The sequence below is a fragment of the Prinia subflava genome, chromosome 10 (genome assembly GCF_021018805.1).
Source record: "Prinia subflava isolate CZ2003 ecotype Zambia chromosome 10, Cam_Psub_1.2, whole genome shotgun sequence".
NCBI lineage: Eukaryota > Metazoa > Chordata > Aves > Passeriformes > Cisticolidae > Prinia > Prinia subflava.
Window position 1 is genome coordinate 7,299,515 of NC_086256.1, and position 19,577 is coordinate 7,319,091.

General features: G+C 44.1%; 1 protein-coding gene across 3 annotated transcripts in view; it reads left to right on the plus strand.

The window, feature by feature from the left end:
- The window catches only part of LOC134555496 (BEN domain-containing protein 5-like), an 898,337-nt gene that overhangs the window by 700,179 nt on the left and 178,581 nt on the right, over positions 1-19,577 (plus strand). For all 3 annotated transcript variants that reach the window (XM_063407113.1, XM_063407114.1, XM_063407115.1), the window contains exon 8: positions 18,716-18,830. In XM_063407113.1, the coding sequence (XP_063263183.1) occupies positions 18,716-18,830 (115 nt within the window). The remainder of the gene's footprint in view (positions 1-18,715; positions 18,831-19,577) is intronic.

The following is a 19,577-nucleotide window of genomic DNA, read 5'->3' on the forward strand; positions in this document are numbered from 1 at the left end:
TGGGTCCTCAGAAGCTTGGGGACATCATCTGCCAGACTTCCTACCAGACTGAATGTGCATCTGAATAAATGCATGGCTTGCATCTCACTTTATCTGCTTTATTCTTCTGTCTAGACAGCCAATTCATCCTCATTTCTAAGCTGTGTTTCCTACCAGAGGAGGAAACAAAATACGATTCCATAGGGAATAGGAATCCTATAAATGCATGTTTGTTATGTTACTGTCAAGTCTCACTTCTGTCTTCTCTGCCAAATGGAGGAGAATGGAAGCAAACACTTCTGCTGTCCTGGCTACTTTAGACTCCACGTGAGTGCCTCCATATGTGTACAGGCTTAGTCTGCAATTCCTCTTTGGATGTGTTTGTGAGGCATCTCTGGGTGCAGGAGGGAACGAGTGCTCCCAGGTTCAGGAATGCCTTCTTTGGGAGCCTTTTCCAGTGTTTCTCTTTGTGGGCTGCATTGCTAAGACTGAAAAGAACTGAGCAACACAGAAGCTCCATTTCAAGGGTACTTTTTTTCTACTCTCTTGCCACCCCAAAGGTATAAAGACACAAAGCTTCCATTCCCTTTCAATGCTTATTGCATCCTATACAAGTCTTTTCTGGCTGCAGTCCACAGGAAAGTGAATCCCCTGGTGCAGAGTTCCACCCTGGAGGTGACTGCTCGTGGTCCAGAGAAGAGCAGGGTGTTTCCACAGAGTGAACGGTGCTCTGCATCCAGACAAAAACATGCACAAGTTGTGTCAGGAGAGGGTGGGAACCCTCCTGTGCTTTCAGGAGCAGCTCAGCTCTTAGGAGCAGTGAGGGAACGTGGCGAGCAGGAGCTGCAGTTCGTGGTCCCTTTTCCAGGAGTTCAGGAAACCGAATGATGAGAAGCAAACAAAGGCAACAGAATTCAACAGCCCAACCATAAAATGAGCTGCAGGGCTCTCTTAAATTGCATTCATCTATCCCACCAAGATTTTTTTTTTTTAAGTGCATACCTCCTAAGCTTTAATACAAAGGGAAACACACTCTCCCTGACTTCTAAAGCAACATGAAAAACACTATTGTCTGTGACTTGTACATCTCCTGGATGAGATTTTAGTGTGAAGTATCCCAGGAGAGAGAAAGGTTATTCTGAGAATAATAAAGCATCCATATTGGAGTAATGGAAACAAAAGCTCCTTTTAAATTCGTGTTGATGTAAATAGACTGTTAGAGGAATTCCTGCTACCCAGTGTGACACTGGCGGTTACAAGATACCACAGCCTTTGAGTTAATGCACTGTGGTGTCAGGCAGGTACCAGAGGTTATACACCTGGGTTCCTGAGCTGGAGGAAATCTGTAATGAGTTTAAATTTCTCTGGCTGTAGAGTTATGTGATTCACTCCCTCACAGGGTGTGTTTTCTGGATCTCCTGCACAGAAGAGAAGGTGTGATGGTGGCAGGGTGTGGAGGGTACTGTGCATGGGCTGGGTGTTGTTTGAAACAGCAGAAAAAGCCCCAGAATTCTGGAGACCTGAGCTGTCCCCAAGGGAGGAGCTGTGTCATCTGTGGCTGAGACACCTCTCCCCACCAACAGCAGAGGTTTCTGTCCCACCACTTCCATTCAATCTGCAGCAGCAGGAACAGAAAGTTGGTCTGGTCAGGCAGGGTCACCCCTCTCCAGCCCAGCCCTGTGTGCTCATCTTTCTGCTTCCAGTGACTCCTCATCCCTGGGACAGCAAGGTCAGCTTTGCTGTGCAGCTAAGAAATGCCAAGTGGCTTTGTTTGATTTGGTTTGCCCTTTGCCCAGAGCAGGCCTTTGACTACCTCTGCTTAACTAATCCTCTTTACAGTAATCACCGAGCTAAAGGAGCCCTTGGTCTTCAAGGGGCAGAATTGAGAAAGGCTTCACTGTAGAGCAGCAAGCAAATTTTTTTGTCTCCATATGAGATTGCCCAATTAATCTCTTGAACATCCTGGTTTTGCAATGTTTCTTGACTGCTCGTACTTTTGGATAACATTGGCTTAAAGATAATTTCCTCCCAGCCCTACCAGCCTCCCTCTAGAGCAGTGCACATCATATTTGTACACACCGTGCCACTTTGCTGATGTCTGAGGATAGGAAAAAGAGAAAATACTGATTCACCCGGATTTCATGATCACTTGGCTTTCCTTAACACGGCCTGTTTTTCCCACTAAAAATTGCAACCTGGGTGGATTCTGAAGGTGCTTATCCATGTCTGCCCAGCTATCAGGGTCATTGTCTGTGTTTATTGCTCTGTATGGCCATGGGCAGCAAATCCTGCACTTTCAGGGAGAAGTATTACCCCCAGGTACCAGATCTTCTCTGGGCCAAGGCAGGAAATAAATATGCAAAACCTAGGACAGAGATGTAAAAACCACAGGAAGTTTGGGGTTGTGTTTAGGTCTCATTTGCATGGCTCTGTTTTTCATGGCAAAGAAAGGGCTCTGATAAGCGACCATCATTGCCATCAAGGAATCAAAGTTAAGTCCTTTCGGTCAGTGCAGCAGTGTGTGAGAGCTGTGCTGATCAAGCTGCAGGTCAGGATTCACAATTAGGAGTCTCTTCTAGTTTTTTATAATTTAAGCCCTCTCCATTCTCCTTCAGAAGTGCCCCAGCTCTTCCTCACAACTGATGTTAATCTTGCTGCTCTATTGTTTCCAGCTTTGTCTTCTGACCCTTTGTTCTTCGCCTGCCCTGGCTGGGTTCAGCAGAATCGATTTTTTTGTTGTTGTTGTTCTCATTTTGTTTTCAGTCCTTTTGTCTCCGAGGTGCCCTGCACTTACCTTCCTGCTCCTTCTGCTGTGCTCTGAGGAGCCAGCATTCATGAGTGGCTGGGGCTTGGCCGCTGCAAACTTCCCTTTGACGCAAGGGCACTGGGATTAAATTCTCCCTCTGCCCCTGCACAGATTGCTCACACGCTCCTCAGTCGCCTGCTGCACTGCTGTCTTGGTTTGGCAGGACAGGTACCTGTCAGGGAAAGCTGGAGCTCTCCTTGGAATGGAGAGTGTAAACCCTCTCCCTCCAAATTATTATGATTTTGAAATTAGGGGCTTTCAAGCTAAAATATAGGAATAGGAATAACAGTTCTTTACTAGGAATATTAAAAATACAAATGCAGTAATACAAAAGAACAAACAAGCAAACAAGCAAAGGTCCTAGAAAACCCTGACAGAGTCAGAGATACAACCTGACACCCTGTTGTCAGGGTGTTGAAAGCAGTCCAAACAAGTTCTCCTGGAGTAACAGATGTAGAGATGATCCTGTAGAAAAAGGGTCCAGTGATGATGAGACAGGTCTGGTCTTCCTCCCAGAATCCAGTGGCAAACAGGCTGCTTGGTGTTCCTACATCTCAGTTTTTATCTGGGTAGGGAATGGTTGGCTCCTCCCCACTGGGTGGAGCATCTCACAATGGAATGGTTTAATGTGTCAGTCACTGGTGAGCCTTAATGGCCCATTTGCAGAAGATATCTCCCGGAAGGTGGACAGTGATTAGAGATAAGAAACACTGCCCCACCTGGTTTTATCAGCTGGCCTATTATCAGAAGGCATCCGCCCTCCTCCCCCCTGGAGTTACAAGAGAGAAAGAAAAAACATCTCCCCAATTGGTTTGAACAGATGAAATAGAATACACTTTTTTTTTTGGTTACATAACCCAAGACAACTGTGTGCATTTTTATAAGAGCCATACCACCCTGACTTCTCCATCTTACGGAGTAAAGGGTGCAAAGCTGGTTTGGATGGCAAGAAGAGGGGCCTTGGGATGAAAGCAGCTTCTGCCCCAGACAGCAGCTCTGTGGAGGCTGGCTGTGCTCTTCAGTGCAGCCTGGCTGCTCCTCACCCTGAGGATGGAAGGAAAGGGCAATGGGGCACATTCATTACCTGTTCTGCCTGATTTTACCTAAGAAGAAATGTAGGCACAAATTGCTTTGCTGGGACCCTAATGCAGGGGCAAACTTCTAGTAAACACCTTGTAGGCAGGAAGGGTAAATTTAGGGGTGTTTAGAATAGTGGCAAAGAGCTCTCTAAACGTCACATTCTCCAGGAAGGTTGGTTCCTTAGTGGCTGATGTCACCCCTAAATGGCGATTTCCAGATGTGCCCTGTAGTATTAGTTCAAGAGTCAAATGACTCATTAGGTGTTCTGCAAATGGTGACACACTCCTGGTATCTGTGCTCTGACTTGGAGGAGATGGTTTTAGTCTTTGCTGCTGCTAAATGTAAAAGATAATTGGAGATGGATGAAATATAATTAATTTGTATTTTTTCCTAATGCCACTGGTTTTCAAAGAGTGCTTTATAATAAATTTCATACAAATTCAGTTATTTTTTTCCTATTTTCCCTATCTTTTTTTTTTTTCTTGTTTCTCTACCTTTTTGTCACTTTATCACTGATGGAAGAAAACATGGGGAAGGGAAAGAACAGAGAAAGGCAAAGATCTGTGGTCGTTAAAAGAGGAGGAAAGGAGAAATCTGTAGGTCTTTTTATGTGAAATTTTGTTCAAAATTATCAAAGTTTATTTCAAAGTTTTCAGCCAGTGGTACAGTGTGTAGGCAAAATGTTAAAAAAGATGGATGTGCTTTATGTTATTGGCAAACATAAGCCAAATCTTTGGGTGACTGCAGAACAGGTGTGACACAGACAATGACAACAGGGCAAGTTCTGGTTCACCACAGCCTCCACCTACCCAAAAGGAGCATCCCTGAGGGTTTTCAATTTTCACAGTTCATAAAGTTTGACTGCTGGGATGATTTTAGGACGACACTGATCAGCTTCGTGTCCTGTTCCCTGAGAAACACTTTGTGCTTGGTGTCATAACAGCAAAGAGAGAACAGGAGGGTGCCTAATGGAGAAGCCATTCAGCCTCGGTGAGCTTTACCTGCCTTCCATCAAATGGGACATGATCTGTCAGAGAGTCAAGAGCAGAACCTGAAAAATGCTGTGACCCAGCCCTGGTCCAGGTGCCACCTCTCAAAAGTTGGGTGTGTTACTTATTCCTTGGGAGAAGCAGGGAACAGAGCTGGAAAATTTTGGAGCTGCACCCCTAATTCCCTGCAGGAGGGTGGCCTGCCCTGGAGACAGCAGATCTCTGGGATCTCAGTTTGTTCAGCGTGCTCTGTGGCACTTCTCCCTTCTGAAGTCTGGATCCTTCATGCAGTAAAAGGTTTTTTTAAAAATCCTTTTTAGAATGTTTATTAAAGTTAGGTTTACCTTTAAGACTTTAAAATTCAATCTGACTGTTCAAGGTAGAAAGTTAGACAGTCCTCGCCCCTGGTTATGTGTGAACTCTGGTTTTTCTTCCTGGCAATGTTCCTAATGGCCAAGGATATGAGGGAAATGGCACCTTGACACCAGCTGGTGTGGTCACAGTGCTGCCAGAGTTGAAACCCATCACTGCAAAGTGCTTGGGGAGAGATTCTGTCTGGGGCTTGCTGGCACTTGAGATTTCATTTGCATCTGAGGCAGACTGTGAATGCAGAGTGCAGGAGAACATTTCTCCAGCAATTCTTATTCTCGAACAGGAGCATCTTATGCCTTCTTAGTTTAATGTGCTTCAAAGTTGATTTTTCAATAAGACTGTCTCCAAATAGAATTCTTTGGGTAATGGTGGAGGTTTTAGCTGCTTCTTCCTAAAACAGCAACAAACTCCTTCAGTCCTTGGAGGCCTCCTGAAGTTTATATCCTTCTGGCTTTTCTCCCTCATGCTCCTCAGATGAAAACATTTATACCCTCCTGGAGAATTTAACTTCTTCACAAGGAGAGGTGTCAGGTACTTGTGGGGGTTCTATTCATGCAAAATTTTGCTGATTATTCCCTTTCCAGTGCTAATTACCATCACCTTTAGGATCTGCAATGCATCTTCATTTTCACAGTAAATTTTTCTCTGGAGGGAAGGTAGGGGCTTATGCCATATTCTGCTGCTTAGCAGCCAGGAGCACATCTGCACTGACAGAGAGTGACCCTAATTTATTTCTTTGGAGCTTTTTCTTGCCTGGATGTCATGCAGTGTAAATAAAAGAACAGATCCATCTCCACTGACGAGGGGAAGAGCAGAGCTTTTGCAATTTCTTTCTTCATGTAACGACATGGTCACTTTTTTTTTTTTATTTTCTAAGACAAAAAAATAAACCACAGGGAAAAAAAGCTTTTTCCTGCTGGAGCCTAGTGTAAGCAGCCATCCAACAAGTCCCCTCCAGTACCACTGAAAGCAACTTGCAGATACATAACTTTCATCTCTGAGTCAAGGGGAGGAAGTTCAGATGCAGCCAGCATTTTCTTGGCCATCAGGTCTTCCCTGAGGATTAGGTTTTTGTTTAATAAGTCACTCCTTTTCTCTTATGTTTTTTTCTTTTTTTTTCTTTTCCCCAGAAATAGTTCAGGTGTTGCATACAGTCCCTGCTTTTTTTGCCTGTCAAAACTGCAGCTGCAGACTTTGCAAATGGACTTCCACCTTTCATTTCAGTTTTAACTTTCCTTTGACACTGATTAGAACAGATCAGCCTCTACCACCTTGATACCATCTGCCAAGGGGGAAATGGGTGCAGATCTACTTTAGTCTGGTTTTGTTCATGTGGTACTTTTGGATGTCTTTGAGGGGCAAACCCAGAGCAGGCAGGAAGCTCCCTCTGGCTTCAGGGGACAGGTAGCCACCTCTGAGGAATCTGATGCCACTCGTGGCTTTCTCATGCCCAGAAGGTAACCACAGGAGAGAGTAAAGCAGCTCTTCATTACCAGAATTCTCCCTCTTTGACTCTGGAATCTGAGTCCATTTTAGAGCTGCTGCCCTCCTGGTGATGCCAGCCTTGCATGGTGCCTGCAGAGTTTGTGCCCGGCTTCACCACCAGAGCCTGGCAGGGAGGAGGAGGAACTGCCTTGCACCTTTTCAGTTGATTGGAACACAAGGACAGGAAAATCCTGTAAAAGTGAAGCAGTATAACCTGCAAACCCAGTAAAGTGGAAATCAATGAAGCAGCCAAAAGGTGCCATTACAGCTGGCTTAGTGTAAGTTCTCGTGCATCGAGAGTTACAAAGCGGTCTGGTCGTGGGTCCCTGCAGGGGAAATGAGGGCTAATGGCTGTGCAGGCTCCTGCCAGGCCAAGCTGCTGTTGTTTGGGTCTGGGAGTGTATGGGTGTGCCACATAAGAATGGCAAAGCCACATCTCCAGCAGAAGTGAACAGCTGGGCTTCAGTCTGAGGAGGGAACACCTCAACTCTTGTCTTCAGCTGAGAGGATAAAAGTTCTGAGCTGGATCACAAGAAAGAATTCGTTTCCCACATTCCGATTTTGTTCTGAGTTCTGTACCTGTGTCCTCTTGAGATCCAGAGCATTAGGGCACCCCGTCACCCATGGGGGCACCCCGTGTGCTCTTGCTCCTTCCCAGCAATGTCTTCCACTTTCATCCTGGCCGTGGGTGGCACCTGGGGTCTGTCTAGCTGAGGAGCCCACTTGTGATGTGGCCAGTAGCAAATGTCTACAGGTCATTGAAGATAAAGGCACATTAAAGGAGATACACTCCTTTAATACACCCTCCCAACACCCTTCAGGTGAAGGGAACTGGAAAGGACAGGTGTGAATGGGTGATGCTCTGCAGGGCCCCTCTGGTCTCTGTGTGTGTGTGCCTGCCTGACTCAAGCCTGTTGCCTCTGGGTCTTTGTTTGGCTGAGCAACATGTTTGCAGATGCTGGGAACCGTTTTTAGAACGTGTTTAAAAATACATATTTTTCATTGCTTCCCTGGTGTTATTTATGTAATGCCCTTTCCCTTTTTCACTGTGTATTAGATTTTCGTATGTAAATGTGCTCTCCCTCTGCCTCCAGAGAAATCCACCTTTTGCCCTCTCAGCTTACGGCACTTTCTTTGCTTGGGCTAATCTATCCATCTTCAGGCTTGTGTAGTTCTTGTGGCACAGTTACTGCTGCAGGAGCTGCTGCTTGTGCTTACTGGGAAATGCTCTGAGTCTGGGGAGACAATTCAACAAAAGGCTGGAAAGGAGAAAGTTCATCCTCTTTGGCTATTCCTTGCAACTTTCAGTAATTTCCCAAGTAGAACTGAGTCTGCTTAGTCCTCCTTGAGTCCATCAAAGTTTATTTTTATCACTTTTATAGCTCTACTGGGAATCTTTTCCCTGGTGCAGGCAACTTTGGAAAATTTACACTTGTGGTGCAATCTTCTTGCTGGCCCTGGAAAGGTTTCTGCCCTCCATGTCTGCAGTTGTCATGATGGGGAGGAAAGCAGACATCCTCCAGGCTCTGGGGAGCTCAGCCTGGTCCTGGGTGAAGCAGCAACACTCTGATAATGATGCAGTTTCTCTATTTCCCCTGCAAGACCCTTACAGCTCTAAATAGCAAACTGGAGAAGGAAGCAATTTTCTGTTTCTGTGGTTTTTTCCTGCTTGCTGGTGCTGTGTGAGCTGTTAGTGGACAGCTGAAACTCCCCTTCAGGGCCATGGTGAAAAGCCTGGTGTTCTGTGAGTTGATGAGGATAGGAAACAGTGCAGTGGTGCCTGGGTTAATTCAGGGTACATTCCTGCTTGACTCTGGTTCATGCATTCTGGATTTTACTCCCCTTGTGTTTATTTTTCCCCTCTTTGCAATCAAGCCTTTATTCTGGGTTTTCTCTTGTCTTGCACATCGGGGAAGGTGGAATCTTCTGCATATTTCTGTTCAACTCTGAGGCTGAAACCCTAGCTGTGTTTAACATTAGTTAATTCTGTAAAAATTGAGGGCCATAATGCAGTGAATATTTTTTGAGCTGACTGAGGGACTCACACTCATGGGAAGGACAGACTTTGAATAGTAATGACCAAGCACATCATATTCTGAGTTAACATCTTGAGAATGATTCTGATAAATCCCAAGCAATTCATTAATGAAACAAGATCATCTGATCCTTGCAGTGTTTCTCCAGGAACCCTTTTGTTTTTCCCCAGGAGGAAAAGAGGCATTATCCAGGGGGTTTTGGTAGGCTCATTTCGATGCAAACAGAACTCCAAGCTCCTTACAGCATATTAAGAAAATTAAAGAAAGGAAAGCCAGCCAACAAAGCCACCCACTCAGTCTGTGCTGTGCACTGAATTTAGGAACCCTTCAGGCAATCCTGCAGCAGCAGCTGTGTGCTCCTGCCAATACCTCCTCTCTTTGTCAGCCTGACAGGTTCTTTCAAGTCAATTCCACAGGTCTTTGCTGTTGCATCAGTTCTGCTGGAGAGCTGCACAAGTGCCTCTGGGCCCGGGGAGATTAGTTTGGGATTAAGCAGGCACCATCAGCCATCAGGGTGATGAAGGGGCTGAGGTGGGCTCACCCCTGTGGAGGGCAGGAGCCAGGCTGCTTCCCTCTGGGCAGGTTTGCACTTTTTACCAGACAAATCCAGCCCTGGCCTCATTCTGCTCTTCTAAATGAGTGTACTCCTTTGAGATTGTGGATGTCCCACTGCTCCAAGGAAAGGCAGGCATTGAGGAATAACGGGAGGGAATCACCCAGGGCTCCACGTGGGCTCCTGGGGCTGCTGGAGAGAGCAGAGTCCCCTGCACCCAGAGCTGTAGTGGAGCCAGGGGCCACCAGCACCCCACTGCTGCTCTGAGGGAGTGTTCCTGCAGCCTGCTGCTGCCACGAGCACACCAGATGAGTCTGGTGGGTTTTAACTTGTTCTATGTCTGTTCCTAAAGCCTGAAAAGAGGCACAATTCAGTTCATTGGCATCAAAATGAGTCCCAAGGACATAAATTGCCATATCCAACAAATAAGAGAAAGGGTCAAGCTTTGTTTACTTTGGGGTTTCCAGCTGTTAAATTGCCAAAGCACCAGAGCAAGGTCTTAAGGCACGTTAGACAGTTTTATCAGAACAAGATTACATGGCTATGACCTAGGCCATCTTTTGTAACAAGACCATTTCTCTGGTCTCATCATCTACTCAAGTCTGTTTAGCAATGGTTTTGGTTTGGGGTTTTTTTTTGGCTTTTCAGACAGGATCAGGCTTTGGGTAGAATAAAGTAGCTAGAAAATTTTTAAGTAGGAACTAGACTTATTCTTCAAAAATGCTTAATTGTCTTTTTTATTTTTTTGGCTGACAATTTTAACAGGCCAAATTAAATGCCACATTTTACCCTCTCCAGGTAATCCTGTGAGGTTCTGGGAACCAGCTGTAGTTTGTGGAACACTTTGTATGCTCCTTTCTGTGCTTACTTGTTTGGAAGAAAAGAAAACAACAGAAGAGGGCTGCAGCTCTGAACTGACCAGCAACACTGGTTGTCTCTGTCACCAAAACTCTTTCTATCTTGACCTCTACAGGGCTGTTTTTCAGAAATCTTACCTTCCAGAAAGCTTATCTTTAGGGAGGAGTGGGCTGGGGCTGGGCTGTCAGTGGCACAGATCTCGCTAGTGACAGCTGAGTAAGAACAGAAAAGTTTCAGAATTTTGCTCAACACGTAGCATTTTGTGGCCACTTGCCATGTTTCCAACCACAGTCAGCTCCAATGAGCTTCCATGAGTTTGTTTGGAAAATCCATCTGCTGGTTTTGGCCCCAGAGATGCCAGTTTTGCTGCCCTGCAAATCTGGCCATTGCTATCTCAAGTTGAGCACACTAAGATAGCAGACTCTGGTAGCAACTTGCCAAAAAATCAGCAGTGCTAGAGACTAAGATCAGGCATTCTGGCTCCTGGTCCCACATCCCAGTCACTGGGAATGCCAACTTTAATTATGTTTTACTGGCAATGTATATCTATATCTTTTCAGCACTGAATTGGGATGTTGTGCTCCAGCCAAGCACCAGCAGCCACATATCCTTCAAAGCAGATGTGAATCTTTTTATGAGGAAAGAGCAACAGCTCATAAAAATACATAGGAAATCCCAAACACTCATCACTTAGCAACTTTCTACACTGAGCTGATTGTACTTCTAGACTGCTGATTTGTGACTGACTATTCCAGTCACATCCATTTCACTGTGGATGCTCCCTGTTTGAAATGCATCTGGAGTGTCAGGGTCTGGAACTCTTTGGTGTTCTGAGCCCTTGTTTGCATGGTCTAAATGTAGAAGTCTCTCAGAAATGGTAGGGTAGTGCACATGAAAGGCAGTGGTGTGAATGCACCTCCTTTATGTGGAATATCTGTAATAAATTTAAAGATTTCCATCCCAGTCAGTCCTGTCCAATCAGCAGACACATTAAAAAGGGAAACAAGGTCTGCCATGTGGTATCATATGGTCCATTTTCTTACCTAGGAGTCCCAGAAGGTTTTACCATGGCACAGTTTTCCCAAATCTTCACTGAAGTTGCAATCTTAACAGATGCCAAAAGTCATTTGAGGCTGTGATGGCAGAAATGTCTCCCGTATCCTTACAACGGCGTGAGAATGATTTTTGTTACTTTATTGTTTCTAATTCTGGACAGCAGTTGCGATGTGTGGGTACAGAATGATTTCATCCCAGAGCTGTGGTGCAGCAGCAGCACAAGGGGCACTCACTGACCCCACGCCTGAGATCTGCTGGTGGTTTAGAGGTGGCTGCAGTCACTTGTGGTCCTCCCCCAGGGCCTTCAGCCCCTCACTGAGATCACTGCATGCAGAAGATGATATCTGGGAAGCCTGGAGGGGTGCAGGTGTTGGCTGGGGTGCCCTGACTTGGGTCAGAGCAGTTTCTCTCTCACACTGACAGGACCCAGCTGGGAGGTTCCTGACTGCTGCTCCCACTGCTTCGTTCACATGGATTTGTGTTCCAGCCACACCAAATTCCAGATGAGTTGTTTGTGAAACCCTGGGATAACTGCAAGAAGGAGGGAGCAAATGGTCAGGAACGAGGGATTTTTTTAAATCTTCTTTAAATCAATTAGTGTCTGTTCTTACCATGCACATTAAAACTGGAGAAAATCCACAGTGCCTTGCTCTGCCATTTGAAGCATTTGTTGCCAGTCATTCTCAATTCCTTTGCCTGCAGCCCCTCCAGCAGAAGTGTGGTTTTCTCTGGAGCTGACATTAGCACTGTTCCACTGGGCTGGCACAATGCAGTGAGGATTGTGTTCCCTGGGAGACTGGCTGTTTTCCATTTATTTCACTGCTCTGGAAACAGGCCTAGCTGTAATGGCCTAACATATCTTAAAAGAGGAAAATTACTAATTCAAGTCAGTGAGCATATTTTCATTTTAAAAGAGTAACAAATTAAATAAACTCCCTGCATTCTGCATTTGAGACCTCAGTGTTTCATCTGCTGTAATCTAATTCACCCATTCATTTCCTGCACATTCATTTTATCCCATTATTTGAGATTTCCTTTGCTTTTAATCCTGTGTTTTGAAGAGACCAAGAGTTACAGCAGAGAATAGATGAGAGACTAAACGGTAAATAAAAGAACAAACATGCTGTAATGTAGCTTGATGTGTTTCTAATCAATCTGCTTACTGCAGCTGGATCCTTAGTTAGGTGTGCAACTTTTCTGCCTCAGGTTGATTAAACTTCTTTAAAAATAGGTGGAGTGGGGCTCTGTGCACAGTTCACCAGATACTAACTGTTGGTTTGGTTTTTAGGGTTTTTTTACAGTAGCAATGATGGTTGCAGGTTTAAAAAAACAACTGAATGACCATGGGGACCTATAGACTTTTTTTTGGGGTGCTTTTAACCAGCCAAACTCATGCAACAAGATCTTACTTAGCACTGAAATATTTACCTGTCTAGCTGGGGACAAATTTGCTGTGTGATCAAGAGATTTGATAGTCCAAGAGAATGAATCATCCTTTCTCTGTCTGTACCCTTCAGAAATAATGCAACCAGGGATGTCCTTCCTAGAGCTCTGAGAGAAAGGCAGATACACACCAGTTTGGGCATTTGGAAAGTGGTGACATCATTCAGACATCAAATTTTCCTTCATCTAACACCATACACGGGTGCCTGTTTTAGTTTTGCAGTGCTTCTTCACCATCTGTATTAGCTTTTATGATTCTGATGAAACAAACCTTGGTTTTGCCATGGATTCCAAAGGGGACCTTGGAAAGATAAAGCAACCTATTAATAAATCATTCAAAGTCTTCTGGATTCTTTCTGGATTGATGTTAGCATCACCCTTCTTCGCCCCTTCCCCAAGAAACGTGTTTCCAAAAATGTGTGAAACACTACAAACAAAGCACATTGGGGTTTGTCACTTTGTTTTTCCACGTTAGGAGGAGGAGCAGAGCTGTAAGAAGGGGCAGATTCAGCATCTGTGATGATCCTGTGCATATGGACCCCTCTGTGATGATCTTTTGTAGGAGTGATGAATTTTTGTAGGATTTTGGTGACAGCGTGGTGTTAGATCCTATCAGTAACCTCACCATGAGTCAGCTCTGCTCGTTTATCACCCTTCACATGCTTTTATTTTTGTTCTTGCCATTGTGCTGAATATTGAAGCACTCCAGACTGAGGCTTTTTTGGGCATTTCTGCCTGCTGGGCTCTGCTGGGGGCTGCACTGGGGGAGCAGATGTGCATTGTCTGGAGCCCACCCTGGCCCTGCTGAGACCTGTGCTGGGCAGGGTTCAGTGGCACTGTGACACCTTTCCCACCACGCTGGGGTGGAGAAGAGGGTCCATCTGTCTTTTTTATGTTTTGATGTGTTGTTTTGGATTATTCTTTTTTTTTTTTTTCCTGCAGTCCTGTGAGACAGGGCAAAGGCTGAACAGGCGAGGGCCCTGTTGCTGAAGGAGAAACACTTTGCAGGCACATGGTGGCACAGTGATGGCTTGCTGTCGTTTATTCTGTGTGTTGTGCTTGTATTTTGGGGACAGAATATTGTAGCTGCTTGGCCATTATCACCTTTTTTCACTGTCTCATTAAAAAACCTCTCCAAAAAGCCTAACCCATATTTTTGCTTTTTTGCTCTCCACTGACACAAAACTATAGTGTCATTCACATTGGATTCAGTCTCCTTTAACACTATATTTCAATACTTTCATCAGCATAAGCATTTGGGACTCCTTTACATTTATTTTCCATAGATCCTGTGGCTGTTAGAGCCCAGCTGTCACATTCTCTTTAACCTGCAGGCTGTGGTGAGCTGAGTGAAGGATACCAGCAGCTACTCAGCATTAGGAAATGGGTCTGAAAACATAAATCACTTCTTTCTTGACATATACTGGATACAGTGCAGGGGATGTTTGCATTAGCAGTTGCCATATTGCATTAGGATCTGTGCTGATTAGATTTTCACTAATAGGAGCAGGGCAAATGTATTATATAGTTGCACAATTAAATATATTGTCAGACTGAGGGTGAAAGGATGGAGTAATGGAAAAAGCAGGGGATAAGGCTGGCTTTTCTTTGGAAGGAGCAAATGTGGAGAGGTCATGTCAGAGCCAGCAGGAAGTTTAAACAGAGTTTAAGAGGTTGGTTGAGGAAATGTCTTGACAGAACAGTGGAAATGGCATGTTATCAAAGAGTGAATGATTAACTTGCTTGAGAAGGACCAGCAGATAATTTGAGCTGGATTGGGCTGGGCAGAAAGATGCCACAGGACCTAACACTGGAGCATATGAGATGTGCTGAGCTGCAGAAGGCAGGAGAAATTTGAAAAAGTGCATTCAGCCTTGAAAAGAATAATGATAAGGAAGTGACTCAGAGCAGAAGGGGATTGGTCCAGATTTAGTGCAGTTTCAGTAAAATTTGGTTTAACAAGAAATCAGTTTTTTAATAGTCTGATATTTTTAAGTCAATGTGGCTGGGTGTCTAATATTTGCAGTTGTGAGTATTGTTACCTCTTTTCCCTGTTTTCAATTCTTTCTTCCCCTTTGCTTGCAAGTATGAAAAGCTCCTTGAAGTTAATGTAAAGACTTTGGTGGATTTTTAGTGGACTATGAATAAGCCTCTTCTTGTGTCATGGCTGAATGCTGATTTCTGAGCTGTTCTGGTTCCAGGCAGCATCCATAATTGCATATCATTATTTGAAATATAAATATTTTAATTGCTTTCCAGAAAGCTTGAGAGGAAAATAATCCATATTGTTTTGCTTCTTCTGATTGGAGAACTTTTCCACACTGTAATGTGTCTCAGTAGGCCCATTGCATCACATTCTTTATTTCATTTTGAAATCTCTTGAAAAGTTAATACTTTGTTATTTGGCTGTTTTCCTTGATCTCCAGCCACAGAGGTTTGTGTTTTTAAATAATGCTTGTCTTATTTTTCATAGCTGAATGTGACTGATTCAGATTGGATTATTTCCTGTGACCCAAACTGGGGCTACAGTTCGAAGATCCAGCCAATCTGTGGGCAGCCCTTTTTTTTTCCTTTAATAGCAGACTAATTGGCAGACCAATTAATCTGCTCATCTGTGAAAAGAAAATTTATGGCAATAAGTAGTTCTATTTCCAGAAGTCATTCTCTGAAGTAACATTACAGTGGCCTTGTTTACTTCATGCCCTGCAACACGATCCAGTGCTTCAACAGTAGCACAGGTCAATTAGTGGACAATTTAAGCAATTATTAGCCACTAACAAGGGTGACTGGCATCATTACCCTTCCTGTTTACCAGCAAACTGTTATTTTAATACAAAGATCAACAAATAAATTAGGGCATCTGTTGTATTGCCATGTCTGCCTTGAAGTAAATGATATTAAATGGGCTTTGGTTGCTGCCAAATTCTTAACCCCATCCTAATGAGATACAATGATATGTCTCTTGCTGATTACAGAAGCTGCAAAATTTAGTTTGTATTGATTTATTAACAGGAGAACCAAGTTCACTGGAACGGTATTTTTTTTTTAATAGTCTGATATCTATCTTTTTATTTTAAACACTATTGATCTGGACTATTTCAGACAGTCCAAAACTATTGGGTTCCTCTGAAAGACAAAGCCATTTCCTAGTTGTATAGATTATTTGGATACTTACAATAATTTTAGGATGAGGTCTGTGTATGTAAATGTATGCTTTTGTCTCCTGCTCTTCTCATGCTCCTTAGAACTGCCTCTGCTTCCAGGTTAGAATTCTGAGAGTTATTTTTAAATCTTCCTTGGCATTTTTAGTTTTTAAACTTTTTTCTATGATTTTTTAAAATATATTTTTAATTTTTTTTTTACTATTTTTTATTTTATTTTGGTATGGGCTAAAGCTTCTTCAGGCATAACTGACTGCCAAGTAAGAAAATCAAGCCAACCTCCTTTTGATGGGTAGCTTGGCTGCAGCAGCCTGAGTAGCTTTGGGGTGCCTGGGGAAATTGTGGGTGGTGTTTGACACCCAGCTCTGGGTGCAGCAGTGAATCAGGCACAGCAGAGCCTCACCCACTGCATGTTCACGTGCAGCCTTCCACACCACTGCATGTTCCTTCTCGGGGGATAGTAATTGCCTGCTGAAGCTGAAAACTGCAGCTTCCAGTTGCCAAGATGCTCCTGCCAAGCTCTGTGAGTGAGGCTGCAGCAACAGCAGGGGAGAAATGGGCAGAACCTGGAGCAGCCTCTTCACTGGCACAGCAAAGCCCTGAGAGTTTGGGCTCTTGTGCCCCTCCTGAAAGAGCTCAGTCCTGTCACCCCCGAGGTGTTCTCAGTCCTCCCTGCCTGCCTGCTGTGCTGCCAGGGCCTTTGATGAAGCAGTGATCCACAGTGTGCAAAGTACAATATCGATAAATTTATTTATTATAAATTTATTTCAGCTTGAAGGGTCTCATCTAACCTAGGATAAAACTGTTCTGGACACACTGATTCCTGAATAGTTAAGTCCTCTAAGTGCTTTTGAAAACACAAACTGTTCTGGTGTTTGAGTCAAGTTCTTTTAAACTAAAACCAGCAGAGTGTCTTGAGAAACCATGGACTAAGTGAGAGGTTGTTTCCCTTTAAGTGATTTTGAGCCCTCCAGGTGCGAGTACTGTGGATTATGTTTCAGACACTGCCAGGAAACAGTCAGAGCAGCAGTTTAACATAGCTAAGCTTCTCGTGTTTGCATACAGTTAGGAAATCTGGTTATTCAGGATCCAACTGTGTCCCCGTCGCTCCTTCGTGTTCTTGCTGTTGGATAATGAGCAAAAGTCACAACACCAGCCAAAAAGCAGATCCATGTTCGGTTCCCTTCATCCAGAGGAGGTAATTGCAGGAACGTTTCCTGAGCAATATAATTATGTATATGCTAATTTGCCTCAGAAATTCAGGTTTAGTTTCTTCTCAAGTGGAAGACCTGGTTGCAAAAAGTTCTCTTCAGGATTAGTCACTGAGACATGAAAAAATTGCTGATGTTTGGAGTCAACTATAACTTGATCATCCAAGGCATTTCAGAAGCCTCATTTCTCTCCATGTGCCTCAGAAAATTAGAATTCATTCCAACAGCAGCCTAGGTTCAGACTTTCTGGTATTTGAAATACAAAGTGGGCCTTAAGAAATTAGTTAAATGAAGGAGTCATGCAGAATGTGAGATTTTGGTCTCATCTTCAATGCATGTTTCAGCCAAGCTGCAAACAAATGCATTTATCTGGCACGAACTTGGGGCTTAGGGGCTTTTTTAAATACTTTGATTGAATCACAAAAAATCAGGTCTGAAGTCAGCTAGTTAGCCCAGGCCCTCCCTTCTGTGCTGAATTGTTGCTCGTTGCAGCTATTCCCTGAGGCTTTACCCTGTCCAGTGTTAAATGTTTCTGATGATGGGATTCCACTCTTACCCTGGAGAGACAATTCCACACTCTAATAGAGCTCACCATTACTGAAATTTTACTCATGAGCAGCCTTAATTTTTCTCTGCTTAATTTTATCCTGTTACTAGACCGTAGTGATTGATTTATTCTGGGGAAATTCAGTAAATGGTTCCTGCTTCACAGGATGGACCTTACAATAAATAGCAAATTGTCATGACCTATCTGTGGGTGTCCTGAGATTACACAGGAACTCAATTTATCTCAACATTAATTCCCTGGAAGCTATTTCTGTCAGTACCAACTCAGTGAAGGGATGAGCAGTGAATTTAACAGCCAGATCCCTGCCCCAGCACCAGCCCTGGGCTGAGGCAATGCTCAGCAGCTCCCAGAGCACAAGGCCAAGAGGAGGGAGCTCCTGCAGGCTCTGGTGCTGTGGTGTGCCCACAGGAAGGGCGTTCAGGATCTGCTTCCTCGTCACTGGCCTGGGTTCCACATTAAAGCAGCTGATGAGGTGCAGTTACTCCTGGTTTTTATGAGTGTAAAAGAAGTGAAGAATATGACCTTATAAATTCCAGACCACCAATGGCACAATATTCCTGTGCCCAGTGCACATATTATGCAACTCTCCCAATTCTTCTGAGGGATTTTACCCCTCTTTATGCATGCAGATGATCTGAGATCTGTGTTCACACATCACGGGCAGGGCTGGGTGTGTGCTGAAATGAATTTGGGATGGCTCATCCCAACAAATGTCCACTCACCAGGTGGGCTGTAGTGTGAGCCCTGTGCGGGCTGGGTGTGAGGGGTATCCTCATTTCTCCTCTCAGGAGCACAGAGGTTTTGTTACTGTGGCTCAGCTGATGAGCAGCAGCTTCTCCCTCTGTGGACACTTGACAGTGTCTGGTAATGCAGCTGTGGTGTCCCTGCATTATGAGGACAGATTAAGGTATCAATCCTTAAAGTTCTTGGAGTTTTAAGCAGTTGGCAGATGCCATGTGATTGCAAGTGGTTTGTTCTGTTGGAAGCAGTGCCAGGAGCCAGGAGAAATCATCATTCTAATCTTTTATATCTGGAATTTCAGGTAGATATTTAGAAATCATTGATGTCATGGATCCACCTCTTCAAACTCCTTTATTTTTTTTTTTTTTTTTCCTCAGGTATAATTGATTTCCTGGTGAGCCACCATCCGGTTGCAAAAGTACTGAGAGACCACCTGGTCTTCAAGATTGCTCCCATGCTCAATCCTGATGGAGTTTACCTGGGAAATTACAGGTATGGTGTGGGGAAGGAATCCCTGTATTGTTATATTTGCCTCACACACCTTGCACTGTTCTGCCTGAATCCTGTATTGCTTGTTTCAATTCATTCCTGTTAAACTGGAGATTCTCACGTGGCCATCTGCTTCCTGAAATTCCCACCTAGGAAAGGGACAAACAGCAAATTTGTTTTCTTCAGGAGGCAGAGAGCAACTCTCCAAGACAGCAGGGTATCTGCTCTACAAGCCTCCTCTAGGGGTGGGAGTTAATGTCAGATTAGAGTTAGACCTTAGCTGTGTTTTATAAATGCACTCATTATGCTGCTCATCAGCCTCTATGTAAATGTGTCAGTCAATCACAGCTCCCTTAAACTACCCAGATCATCCATTAAAGTCACAGATTTCACTCTGTTATTGTACTGTAATAGATAGGGATGCATGGGATGGAATAATCATTCCACCCTATGCTAATTTTGCTCCATTTTAGTGTTTGAATTACTACTTTACCACCTCCTCTGCTGAGATGGTATTCAGATAATCTTTTGTTTTCCCTAAAATTGTTTTCTCTTAATGCATTTATTTACAAAATAAATGTGCTGCTGGAGGTGATAATGAAAAGCACTTGATTAGTTGATGATTTGTTTGTGGGGGCAATTACATGTACCACACAGTTCTCTGGAGAAGCCCCTGAGAAATGAAATATACTGCATGTGGTTTTGCTTACAGTGCAAGACTAAATAACACAATTCACTTTGTAGCCAGGC